At 51.1% G+C, this 11044-nt stretch overlaps 1 protein-coding gene across 1 annotated transcript in view; it reads left to right on the top strand.

Moving 5' to 3' along the window:
* Positions 1 to 10265, top strand: part of LOC108803325 (neurexin-3-beta-like) — a 34677-nt gene extending 24412 nt beyond the window's left edge. The window contains exon 5 of the mRNA XM_018575173.1: positions 9934 to 10265. Within this exon, the coding sequence (XP_018430675.1) occupies positions 9934 to 10265 (332 nt within the window). The remainder of the gene's footprint in view (positions 1 to 9933) is intronic.
* Positions 10266 to 11044: the final 779 nt, after the last annotated feature.

Genomic DNA, 11044 nt, shown 5'->3' with positions numbered 1-11044 from the left:
GTATTACTAATACGATATGATAGGCTGGTGTCCCTAAGTGAAGATACTTCACCCTTCAAGCATTGACCGGTGTGGGGTCTGCAGTCAGCGACACATCCCAGGCGTGATATCAGAACCACATGCATACACGCTATGGGTTGGACTTGATGGACTTGTGTCTTAATTCAACCTGAAATACTATGTAACTATACTATGTATACAGCTATCTGCTCCCCATTCAGACCTCCAATCCCGGCTCCGGCACCAACTTCCATTGTGCCTCAGAGATGTCATGTGACTGAATTCTTAGACCTCCAATGGAAGTTATGGAACATGGGGAAAGGTGAAACCATGCCCATCAGGAAGGCCCACTTTTCACTATGCCCACCAATGAGGCAGCACGGCACACGTTCTTTAGATAGCAGAAAGGGCAAGTTGGTGGCATTGGCTCCCCAGGCCAAATGTTCCTACTTCCCCCTCTGGGGGCATCTAAGGATAGCAATACATTACTTAGACAACTGATGTTCCACATCCTCAAATTTGGGGCCCCGGGTTGCGTATCAGTGGTCAGGGCCTGAAAAGGAGTGGCCAGTGTATTGCAGACTTTCTGGGGACCACGGGGTCATGCAGTTTGGGGGTCCAGCAGTACTTTTAGCTGTTGCCGGGTCCGGTCCTCCAATCACCTGCTCTGTAAACGCCTTTTTTTCTGTCTTTCCAAACCAGTTTGCATGAGCCTGCGGAGGAGGGGCCAGCTCCGAATTTGCTCAGTGAATCTGTTGCACGCAGTGTGGTCACCATTTCCATTGAGGAATTTCCTCTGCTGTGCGTTATGATCGGGACGTAGGACAAATTGTGACGAGCGGATGCTGAAAAGTTCAGAGCTGGTTCCGTCCCGTTCTCATTTCACCGTCCACCCGATGGAAGCTCATTGCCTGAACGTCATGTGACCTCCCTATAGCAGGACAGAGAAGCGCCCGGCCGTCATGTTGGTGCACACAGGCACTGTCCTCCTCACACAATGCTTTGCTATGGGCAGAAATATATTATATACCACTCCCTCTATACCCGTGGCACACGGAGGCAATGGGCAGGCTTGTCCGTGTTCTCTGGTAACAGAGGGATGAGCCGGGATCAATATACAGCATCAGTCACTTGATTCATGCAATCTATACAATCTGATTGGTGGAAAGTGTCCCTGCCACCAGCAGCAACCAGTGTGACTCCAGTTTCTGTTTCTACGGCAAGAAATAAACAGAGGGGGCATCTGGTTGTCACGGAACACGGACACCGTTTCCTTACATGTTCTTGATATGTGAATCTTTGCAGTACAATATCCTTACCACATGACCCAATAGTCTCATTTGCCCGCACATGGCCTATGCATGTGATCCCAGTGAAGTGTCTGAGCTGTATATTGCCCAACATCCCGCTGTGGGTGTGAGATTCGTGGTCTGCCACGCCTGTTAATTCACATTGCCTCCAGCCAAAAGATCCCAGTACAGTGGTACCGAGCCCTCACTGTGCCACGGATCGCTGCCTGCCAATCACCACTGGTGGACAGGACCCCATTACCCATGTAAAGCAGCAACCCCATCTGCACTGCATTTGTCATTTGCAAGCAATGTTTGCTGACCGAGCCTCTGCATCTCCCAAACATCGCCCGTGGTAGGAGGGCGGCTGAGATTTCCTCCGGAAATTTGGCGGCAGATGTCTTTTTTACCCATACCGGGGGTCCCTGTCTTTCAGGGCTCAGTATCTCAGGCATGGAAGATGGCACAAGACTTCTGAATCCTGAGTTCAAGAGAGTGGGAACTGGCGTGGCAAAAGGTACCAACAACAACAACGTGATGTATTCTCAGGGTGGGGAGTTGGGGCCTGCTGCTCTAAAGATCTGTGCTGAATGAAGGTGACTGTACGTGCTGCAGGTGGTCACTCGTAGTCCTGATCCAGGTCCTCACAGTAGGTCCTTCCAGGCTCACACGGCTATTCACAGAAGGGTGAAGGGAGGAGAAGGGAGGAGAAGTGAGGAGAAGGGAGGAGAAGTGAGGAGAAGGGAGGAGAAGTGAGGAGAAGGGAGGTGAAGGGAGGAGAAGTGAGGTGAAGGGAGGTGAAGGGAGGAGAAGGGAGGAGAAGGGAGGTGAAGGGAGGTGAAGGGAGGAGAAGGGAGGAGAAGTGAGGTGAAGGGAGGTGAAGGGAGGAGGGAGGAGAAGGGAGGTGAAGGGAGGAGAAGGGAGAAGAAGGGAGGAGAAGGGAGGAGAAATGACGTGAAGGGAGGAGAAGAGAGGAGAAATGAGGTGAAGGGAGGAGAAGGGAGGAGAAGTGAGGAGAAGTGAGGTGAAGGGAAGAGAAGTGAGGTGAAGGGAGGAGAAGGGAGAAGAAGGGAGAAGAAGGGAGGGGAAGGGAGGAGAAGGGAGGAGAAGGGAGGAGAAGGGAGGAGAAGGGAGGTGAAGGGAGAAGGGGGGAGGAGGGAGGAGAAGGGAGGAGGAGGGGGGAGGAGGGAGATTGGAGAAGGGAGGAGAAGGGAGAAGAAGGGAGGAGAAGGGAGGAGAAGTGAGGTGAAGGGAGAAGTGAGGTGAAGGGAGGAGAAGGGAGAAGGGAGGAGAAGGGAGAAGAAGGGAGGAGAAGGGAGGAGAAGTGAGGTGAAGGGAGAAGGGGGGAGAAGGTAGGAGAAGTGAGGTGAAGGGAGGAGAAGGGAGGAGAAGGGAGGAGAAGGGAGAAGAAGGGAGGAGAAGGGAGGAGAAGTGAGGTGAAGGGAGAAGTGAGGTGAAGGGAGGTGAAGGGAGAAGGGAGGAGAAGGGAGGAGAAGGGAGGAGAAGTGAGGTGAAGGGAGAAGGGAGGAGAAGTGAGGTGAAGGGAGGAGAAGTGAGGTGAAGGGAGGAGAAGTGAGGTGAAGGGAGAAGAAGGGAGGAGAAGTGAGGTGAAGGGAGGAGAAGTGAGGTGAAGGGAGGAGAAGGGAACAGTCTGGGACAACATCGCTGATTGGGAAAAATTATCTAATTCCGCTCACTTTCCAGCTCAGCGATGTTGTCCTAGATTGTTCCCTTCTCCTGCCTTCTCCGAACCCTTCACCCTTCTGTGAGTAGCCGTGTGAGTCCGGATGAATGGACAATCTGCGCTCTGACTAGTGAGATGAAAACCTTGTGGGTTCCATAATGAGCAGTTGCTGTCACTAAGCATCCAACACACACACAGGGGTGACTGCATGGAGGATGTGGTGTGTATGTGGAGCACCTTTGTGTCTGACTGGGAAATGATTGGGACCACTGAGCAATCACCTATCAGAAGCTCCCATCTATGGAGGACAAGCTGATGTACAAAGAATCAAGTTAGCAAAGCTGGGAGGAAACCTCTGTGTTGTTCACAGCAACCGCACTCCATCTCTTTATCTAGCGCAGGATGAGCAGCGACCGGTCACTACGGACAACACGGACACTTTGTACATGGCTCCTTCTCAGTCAGCAGATATAATAAACCGTTCTCGGGGGTGGGACAAGCCGGATACTGAGTTGGGATTTTCTTCAGGGTTCAGTATATATTGAAGTAATGAGCTCAGACTGAACAGGGTGCATTCCAGCTCACGTCTACCCATAGATTGCCATATTTGTGCTATTTTTGTGTCAGTGTTACAATGTATCATTACCGGCAGCAAAGATAACAATGTTACCTTGGTGTTTGGGGAACAGCTGGATGAAGGACACCTCTGGTCAGAACTTTAACCCTTAGTCCTCTCCGGAGGTTGTCCTTCCTGTACAGTCATTAGGGTTGCCACCTTTTCTTTCAGTGAAACCCGAACACTCTAGCTAAATTGTTTTGGGGAGAATGAGTCACAGCTTATTTATATGTAAATATCACAGTCAAGACTATTTTCAGTGGGGGGCCAGTAGCCACTATCTTAATTTTGGTTGCCCCGTCTGCCTGACATGTGTACGGGTCTCAGCTGCCATGAAACCCGGACACAGCATTCAAAACCCGGACTGTCCAGGTGAATCCCGGACAGGTGGCAACCCTAAGACCCCGTTCACATATAGCGACATACCTTTGCCGCGGCCGGAATAGCGCGACTTTCGGGGCGACGTTCCAGTGACGGTAGCGCGTCCTTCTCCGTCGGGCTCCATAGAAAAAAAGCAAAATCCGCCGAAAAAAGGGTCCGGTAGAAGCGACTTGCGACCGCGACGAGCGACATGGAGTTAAGACAGCTCCATTGAATAGCATTGGCCGGCGACTTCTCGCGATATCGCGCGGCAAAAATGCGTGATATCGCGGCGGAAATCGCGCGACAATTCGCTATATGTGAATGGGGCCTAACAATCATGATGAGGATTCATGATTTGTAGTTTCCTGCACTGAGCTCAGCCCTGACCGGGCCTACAACCCACAAGCAGCCGTCCTCACCAGAGTCTTCTTGTACAGGACGGTAGCAGAGCCTCGGCCTCCCATCCTTCTGGAAGGTTCTATCATCTCACCAAATCACTTCTTTCCTTCCCGCTCCCTGACATTTTTTTTCTTGGAAGTGCCAAACGTCTGCAGGTGAAAGCGGCGGCGGCGGCGAGGAGCGATGGCGTGTATTTGGCTGCGTGCAGGTGCTGGGCAGGTCAATGCGTGTTATCGATCAGAGTCCGCGTGATGCATGATCTGTTAATGAATCTTGGCCGGAGCGTTATCAGCTTTACAGACAGCGGCGCGGAGTAAATGACTTCTGGATGTTTCCGGGGAGCGAGGTGTACTAATGTCAGCGACATGATTAAAGGGTCAATACCTCAGAGGAGCGCAGCAAAGTGACTGCGGCGACATGTTTAATGGCCGGCTGCGTGCTGAGTGGAAAGTGGCCTAATGAGAGTGCCGAGATTAATGGCATCCATCGGCTCCAATGACACGTCACCTGCAAAAGCCAAATTCAATTTTAATATGTCATCGTCACCTTCCCCCTCGTGAATGGATTGGATCCTGTGATGGCGATGGGGGGGACATTGTATGGCAGACGTCTCATATACAGAAAAATCACCCCCCGGAATCAGGATACCCCAGGGGGGGGCTTTTACTTCTGCCCCTGTGCCTGGCCATAGAGGAGCGGCGACGGTCGGAGAGGTCAGCGCTGTGATGTGGTCGCGTTGTGAGGTCGTCATGAAGATGAATGAAAGCTGAACTCCGGGCAGAGAGCTCTGCCGCCATCTTTGTATGCACAGACAAAACTCTGATGGGTTTGTAGTTTTCGATGGCGTGTGCGGGTGAGGGAATGTAGAGAGCGTGAACCTACCCAGCTGGGACACGCTCAATAAACACCGGACAGAGGGTCTAATTCTTCCATCACAAAGCTAACACGCCAGACTGGGAGACCTTTCTTATAGATATATTATTACAGGAAATGGTCATATACAGTAACTCCCCCTCGTCCTGACCTGCCCCCCCCCCTCTGCAGGCTATACCTTGTAGTAGTGATGGATGTATGGCATGTATGATGGAAGAGTATGGCATGTATGATGGAAGAGTATGGCGTGTATGATGATAGAGTATGGTATGTATGATGGTAGAGTATGGCGTGTATGATGGAAGAGTATGGCGTGTATGATGGGAGAGTATGGCGTGTATGATGGGAGAGTATGGCGTGTATGATGGGAGAGTATGGCGTGTATGATGGGAGAGTATGGCGTGTATGATGGGAGAGTATGGCGTGTATGATGGGAGAGTATGGCGTGTATGATGGGAGAGTATGGCGTGTATGATGGGAGAGTATGGCGTGTATGATGGGAGAGTATGGCGTGTATGATGGGAGAGTATGGCGTGTATGATGGGAGAGTATGGCGTGTATGATGGGAGAGTATGGCGTGTATGATGGGAGAGTATGGCGTGTATGATGGGAGAGTATGGCGTGTATGATGGGAGAGTATGGCGTGTATGATGGGAGAGTATGGCGTGTATGATGGGAGAGTATGGCGTGTATGATGGGAGAGTATGGCGTGTATGATGGGAGAGTATGGCGTGTATGATGGGAGAGTATGGCGTGTATGATGGGAGAGTATGGCGTGTATGATGGGAGAGTATGGCGTGTATGATGGGAGAGTATGGCGTGTATGATGGGAGAGTATGGCGTGTATGATGGGAGAGTATGGCGTGTATGATGGGAGAGTATGGCGTGTATGATGGGAGAGTATGGCGTGTATGATGGGAGAGTATGGCGTGTATGATGGGAGAGTATGGCGTGTATGATGGGAGAGTATGGCGTGTATGATGGGAGAGTATGGCGTGTATGATGGGAGAGTATGGCGTGTATGATGGGAGAGTATGGCGTGTATGATGGGAGAGTATGGCGTGTATGATGGGAGAGTATGGCGTGTATGATGGGAGAGTATGGCGTGTATGATGGGAGAGTATGGCGTGTATGATGGGAGAGTATGGCGTGTATGATGGGAGAGTATGGCGTGTATGATGGGAGAGTATGGCGTGTATGATGGGAGAGTATGGCGTGTATGATGGGAGAGTATGGCGTGTATGATGGGAGAGTATGGCGTGTATGATGGGAGAGTATGGCGTGTATGATGGGAGAGTATGGCGTGTATGATGGGAGAGTATGGCGTGTATGATGGGAGAGTATGGCGTGTATGATGGGAGAGTATGGCGTGTATGATGGGAGAGTATGGCGTGTATGATGGGAGAGTATGGCGTGTATGATGGGAGAGTATGGCGTGTATGATGGGAGAGTATGGCGTGTATGATGGGAGAGTATGGCGTGTATGATGGGAGAGTATGGCGTGTATGATGGGAGAGTATGGCGTGTATGATGGGAGAGTATGGCGTGTATGATGGGAGAGTATGGCGTGTATGATGGGAGAGTATGGCGTGTATGATGGGAGAGTATGGCGTGTATGATGGGAGAGTATGGCGTGTATGATGGGAGAGTATGGCGTGTATGATGGGAGAGTATGGCGTGTATGATGGGAGAGTATGGCGTGTATGATGGGAGAGTATGGCGTGTATGATGGGAGAGTATGGCGTGTATGATGGGAGAGTATGGCGTGTATGATGGGAGAGTATGGCGTGTATGATGGGAGAGTATGGCGTGTATGATGGGAGAGTATGGCGTGTATGATGGGAGAGTATGGCGTGTATGATGGGAGAGTATGGCGTGTATGATGGGAGAGTATGGCGTGTATGATGGGAGAGTATGGCGTGTATGATGGGAGAGTATGGCGTGTATGATGGGAGAGTATGGCGTGTATGATGGGAGAGTATGGCGTGTATGATGGGAGAGTATGGCGTGTATGATGGGAGAGTATGGCGTGTATGATGGGAGAGTATGGCGTGTATGATGGGAGAGTATGGCGTGTATGATGGGAGAGTATGGCGTGTATGATGGGAGAGTATGGCGTGTATGATGGGAGAGTATGGCGTGTATGATGGGAGAGTATGGCGTGTATGATGGGAGAGTATGGCGTGTATGATGGGAGAGTATGGCGTGTATGATGGGAGAGTATGGCGTGTATGATGGGAGAGTATGGCGTGTATGATGGGAGAGTATGGCGTGTATGATGGGAGAGTATGGCGTGTATGATGGGAGAGTATGGCGTGTATGATGGGAGAGTATGGCGTGTATGATGGGAGAGTATGGCGTGTATGATGGGAGAGTATGGCGTGTATGATGGGAGAGTATGGCGTGTATGATGGGAGAGTATGGCGTGTATGATGGGAGAGTATGGCGTGTATGATGGGAGAGTATGGCGTGTATGATGGGAGAGTATGGCGTGTATGATGGGAGAGTATGGCGTGTATGATGGGAGAGTATGGCGTGTATGATGGGAGAGTATGGCGTGTATGATGGGAGAGTATGGCGTGTATGATGGGAGAGTATGGCGTGTATGATGGGAGAGTATGGCGTGTATGATGGGAGAGTATGGCGTGTATGATGGGAGAGTATGGCGTGTATGATGGGAGAGTATGGCGTGTATGATGGGAGAGTATGGCGTGTATGATGGGAGAGTATGGCGTGTATGATGGGAGAGTATGGCGTGTATGATGGGAGAGTATGGCGTGTATGATGGGAGAGTATGGCGTGTATGATGGGAGAGTATGGCGTGTATGATGGGAGAGTATGGCGTGTATGATGGGAGAGTATGGCGTGTATGATGGGAGAGTATGGCGTGTATGATGGGAGAGTATGGCGTGTATGATGGGAGAGTATGGCGTGTATGATGGGAGAGTATGGCGTGTATGATGGGAGAGTATGGCGTGTATGATGGGAGAGTATGGCGTGTATGATGGGAGAGTATGGCGTGTATGATGGGAGAGTATGGCGTGTATGATGGGAGAGTATGGCGTGTATGATGGGAGAGTATGGCGTGTATGATGGGAGAGTATGGCGTGTATGATGGGAGAGTATGGCGTGTATGATGGGAGAGTATGGCGTGTATGATGGGAGAGTATGGCGTGTATGATGGGAGAGTATGGCGTGTATGATGGGAGAGTATGGCGTGTATGATGGGAGAGTATGGCGTGTATGATGGGAGAGTATGGCGTGTATGATGGGAGAGTATGGCGTGTATGATGGGAGAGTATGGCGTGTATGATGGGAGAGTATGGCGTGTATGATGGGAGAGTATGGCGTGTATGATGGGAGAGTATGGCGTGTATGATGGGAGAGTATGGCGTGTATGATGGGAGAGTATGGCGTGTATGATGGGAGAGTATGGCGTGTATGATGGGAGAGTATGGCGTGTATGATGGGAGAGTATGGCGTGTATGATGGGAGAGTATGGCGTGTATGATGGGAGAGTATGGCGTGTATGATGGGAGAGTATGGCGTGTATGATGGGAGAGTATGGCGTGTATGATGGGAGAGTATGGCGTGTATGATGGGAGAGTATGGCGTGTATGATGGGAGAGTATGGCGTGTATGATGGGAGAGTATGGCGTGTATGATGGGAGAGTATGGCGTGTATGATGGGAGAGTATGGCGTGTATGATGGGAGAGTATGGCGTGTATGATGGGAGAGTATGGCGTGTATGATGGGAGAGTATGGCGTGTATGATGGGAGAGTATGGCGTGTATGATGGGAGAGTATGGCGTGTATGATGGGAGAGTATGGCGTGTATGATGGGAGAGTATGGCGTGTATGATGGGAGAGTATGGCGTGTATGATGGGAGAGTATGGCGTGTATGATGGGAGAGTATGGCGTGTATGATGGGAGAGTATGGCGTGTATGATGGGAGAGTATGGCGTGTATGATGGGAGAGTATGGCGTGTATGATGGGAGAGTATGGCGTGTATGATGGGAGAGTATGGCGTGTATGATGGGAGAGTATGGCGTGTATGATGGGAGAGTATGGCGTGTATGATGGGAGAGTATGGCGTGTATGATGGGAGAGTATGGCGTGTATGATGGGAGAGTATGGCGTGTATGATGGGAGAGTATGGCGTGTATGATGGGAGAGTATGGCGTGTATGATGGAAGAGTATGGTATGTATATTGTCGTGTGGAGTAATAACATGCCTATTTGGAATGCCTGGCAGTCTGGTGTTCTAGCTTTGTGTTGTATGTTGTTGGGGAGATGCGCTCTCGGTACATAACACCCATGTTCTGCTTTTGGTAGATCATTGTCAGCGTGTCACGTCGGGTGTGCAGACATTTTCTCTTTAAATTGTTGAGTTAGCAGAGGTATGACCTCATTAGTCTTCCGCTGCTCCTTCGCCAGATGGATGGAGAGACATAGCGATCCTTTGGCAGGTATCACGGATTGTCCGCGGGTTGGGCTGTTATTATGTTGTCTTTCCTCTTGAATTGCAGTCTGTTTTGGACTCTTCCACCAGCAGAATCCTGTCTCGGGGGAAGAACCATCGGGGGGGGGAACGGGGATTATGTGTATTTGGTTTGGGGTCAGCGGGTGGAATATGTCAAGTCTGTTCACGTGGGCGGAGCAAACACACGTCTCCTAATTCTTCTTCCCGCACTGTGTCTCTGTAGGGCGGCCGCTGACGATCTTCAACACCCAAGCGCAGATAGCCATTGGAGGGAAGGACCGGGGAAGGCCGTTCCAGGGGCAGCTTTCGGGCATCTATTACAACGGCCTCAAGGTTCTGAACATGGCTGCCGAGCACAACCCCCACATCAACATCAGCGGCAGCGTGAGGCTGGTGGGGGAGGTTCCATCTATGGGGACGACGCCAACCACTTCTATGCCTCCGGAGATGTCCACCACCATAATGGAAACCACAACCACGTTGGCAACTACCACGACAAGAAGGAACCGGTCGTCTCCAGGATCCATGGTAAGTGCCGGATCCGCCTCCCTGTGAGCGGCTGCCAAATGACCAGTGAAAGGTCGGCAGCCATTACAGCACGGGTCACGTGGCTATTCTCTATACAGGGCGGCCATCTTGTCTTCCACTAGTCTTGTAGGGAATCATTTACCTGGTAATTAGTCCCTTTGAATATTTTGGCCTCATTGTGTTGTCTAGCGTTCCACACAATCCCTTCCGGCTCCAGTCTCAGGTACAAGTCTCAGTCTCATGTACAACATGTGTGGTTGGCAGGGATTCTTCATGTGATGAAATGTGGGGCTGGATTATGTAGTGGCCACGGGATGCCGATTTCCCATGCGTTCTCCTCGTGTCACATCGCTTCCACAACTGAGAAATGATGGGATTGTAGTCACATAGGAACCAATCTCCTCCGGCGTGAAAATGATGGACACGGAAGAGTTGGGCGGCCCGCTGTTGCAGCATGTACAACTCCACCGTTCAATCCGCGCTTCCTCCACCCGTGTCCCCCGTCTGACACATTTGGCACCCCTAGTACCCAATAATTAGGCCCCAGTAGGGGTGACGTGGGCTCTGTCGCTGGTTGTACAGTTTTCTGCCTGCATGGGAAGTGTTGTGCGGATCCGTGCTTTGTATGTGTGCCACACGTCTGGGACGAGGACCAGAACCAGGACCTGGGAGTGGTGGTGGGAACATGTGAGCGAGCCTCGCATATGAAAGTGTCTGAAATAAGTCATCTGTGTCGCCGTCATCGACCAATCAGATTCTTGCGTTCCTTTTTTTATCCCGGCCTGTGCTGTAAACATGAAAGAGAA

This window comes from Nanorana parkeri, unplaced genomic scaffold (genome assembly GCF_000935625.1).
Source record: "Nanorana parkeri isolate BGI_ZX_2015 unplaced genomic scaffold, ASM93562v1 scaffold3606, whole genome shotgun sequence".
Classification (NCBI taxonomy): Eukaryota; Metazoa; Chordata; class Amphibia; order Anura; family Dicroglossidae; genus Nanorana; species Nanorana parkeri.
Note: the sequence above shows the minus strand (reverse complement) of the source record. Positions and strands in the feature narration are given on the sequence as shown.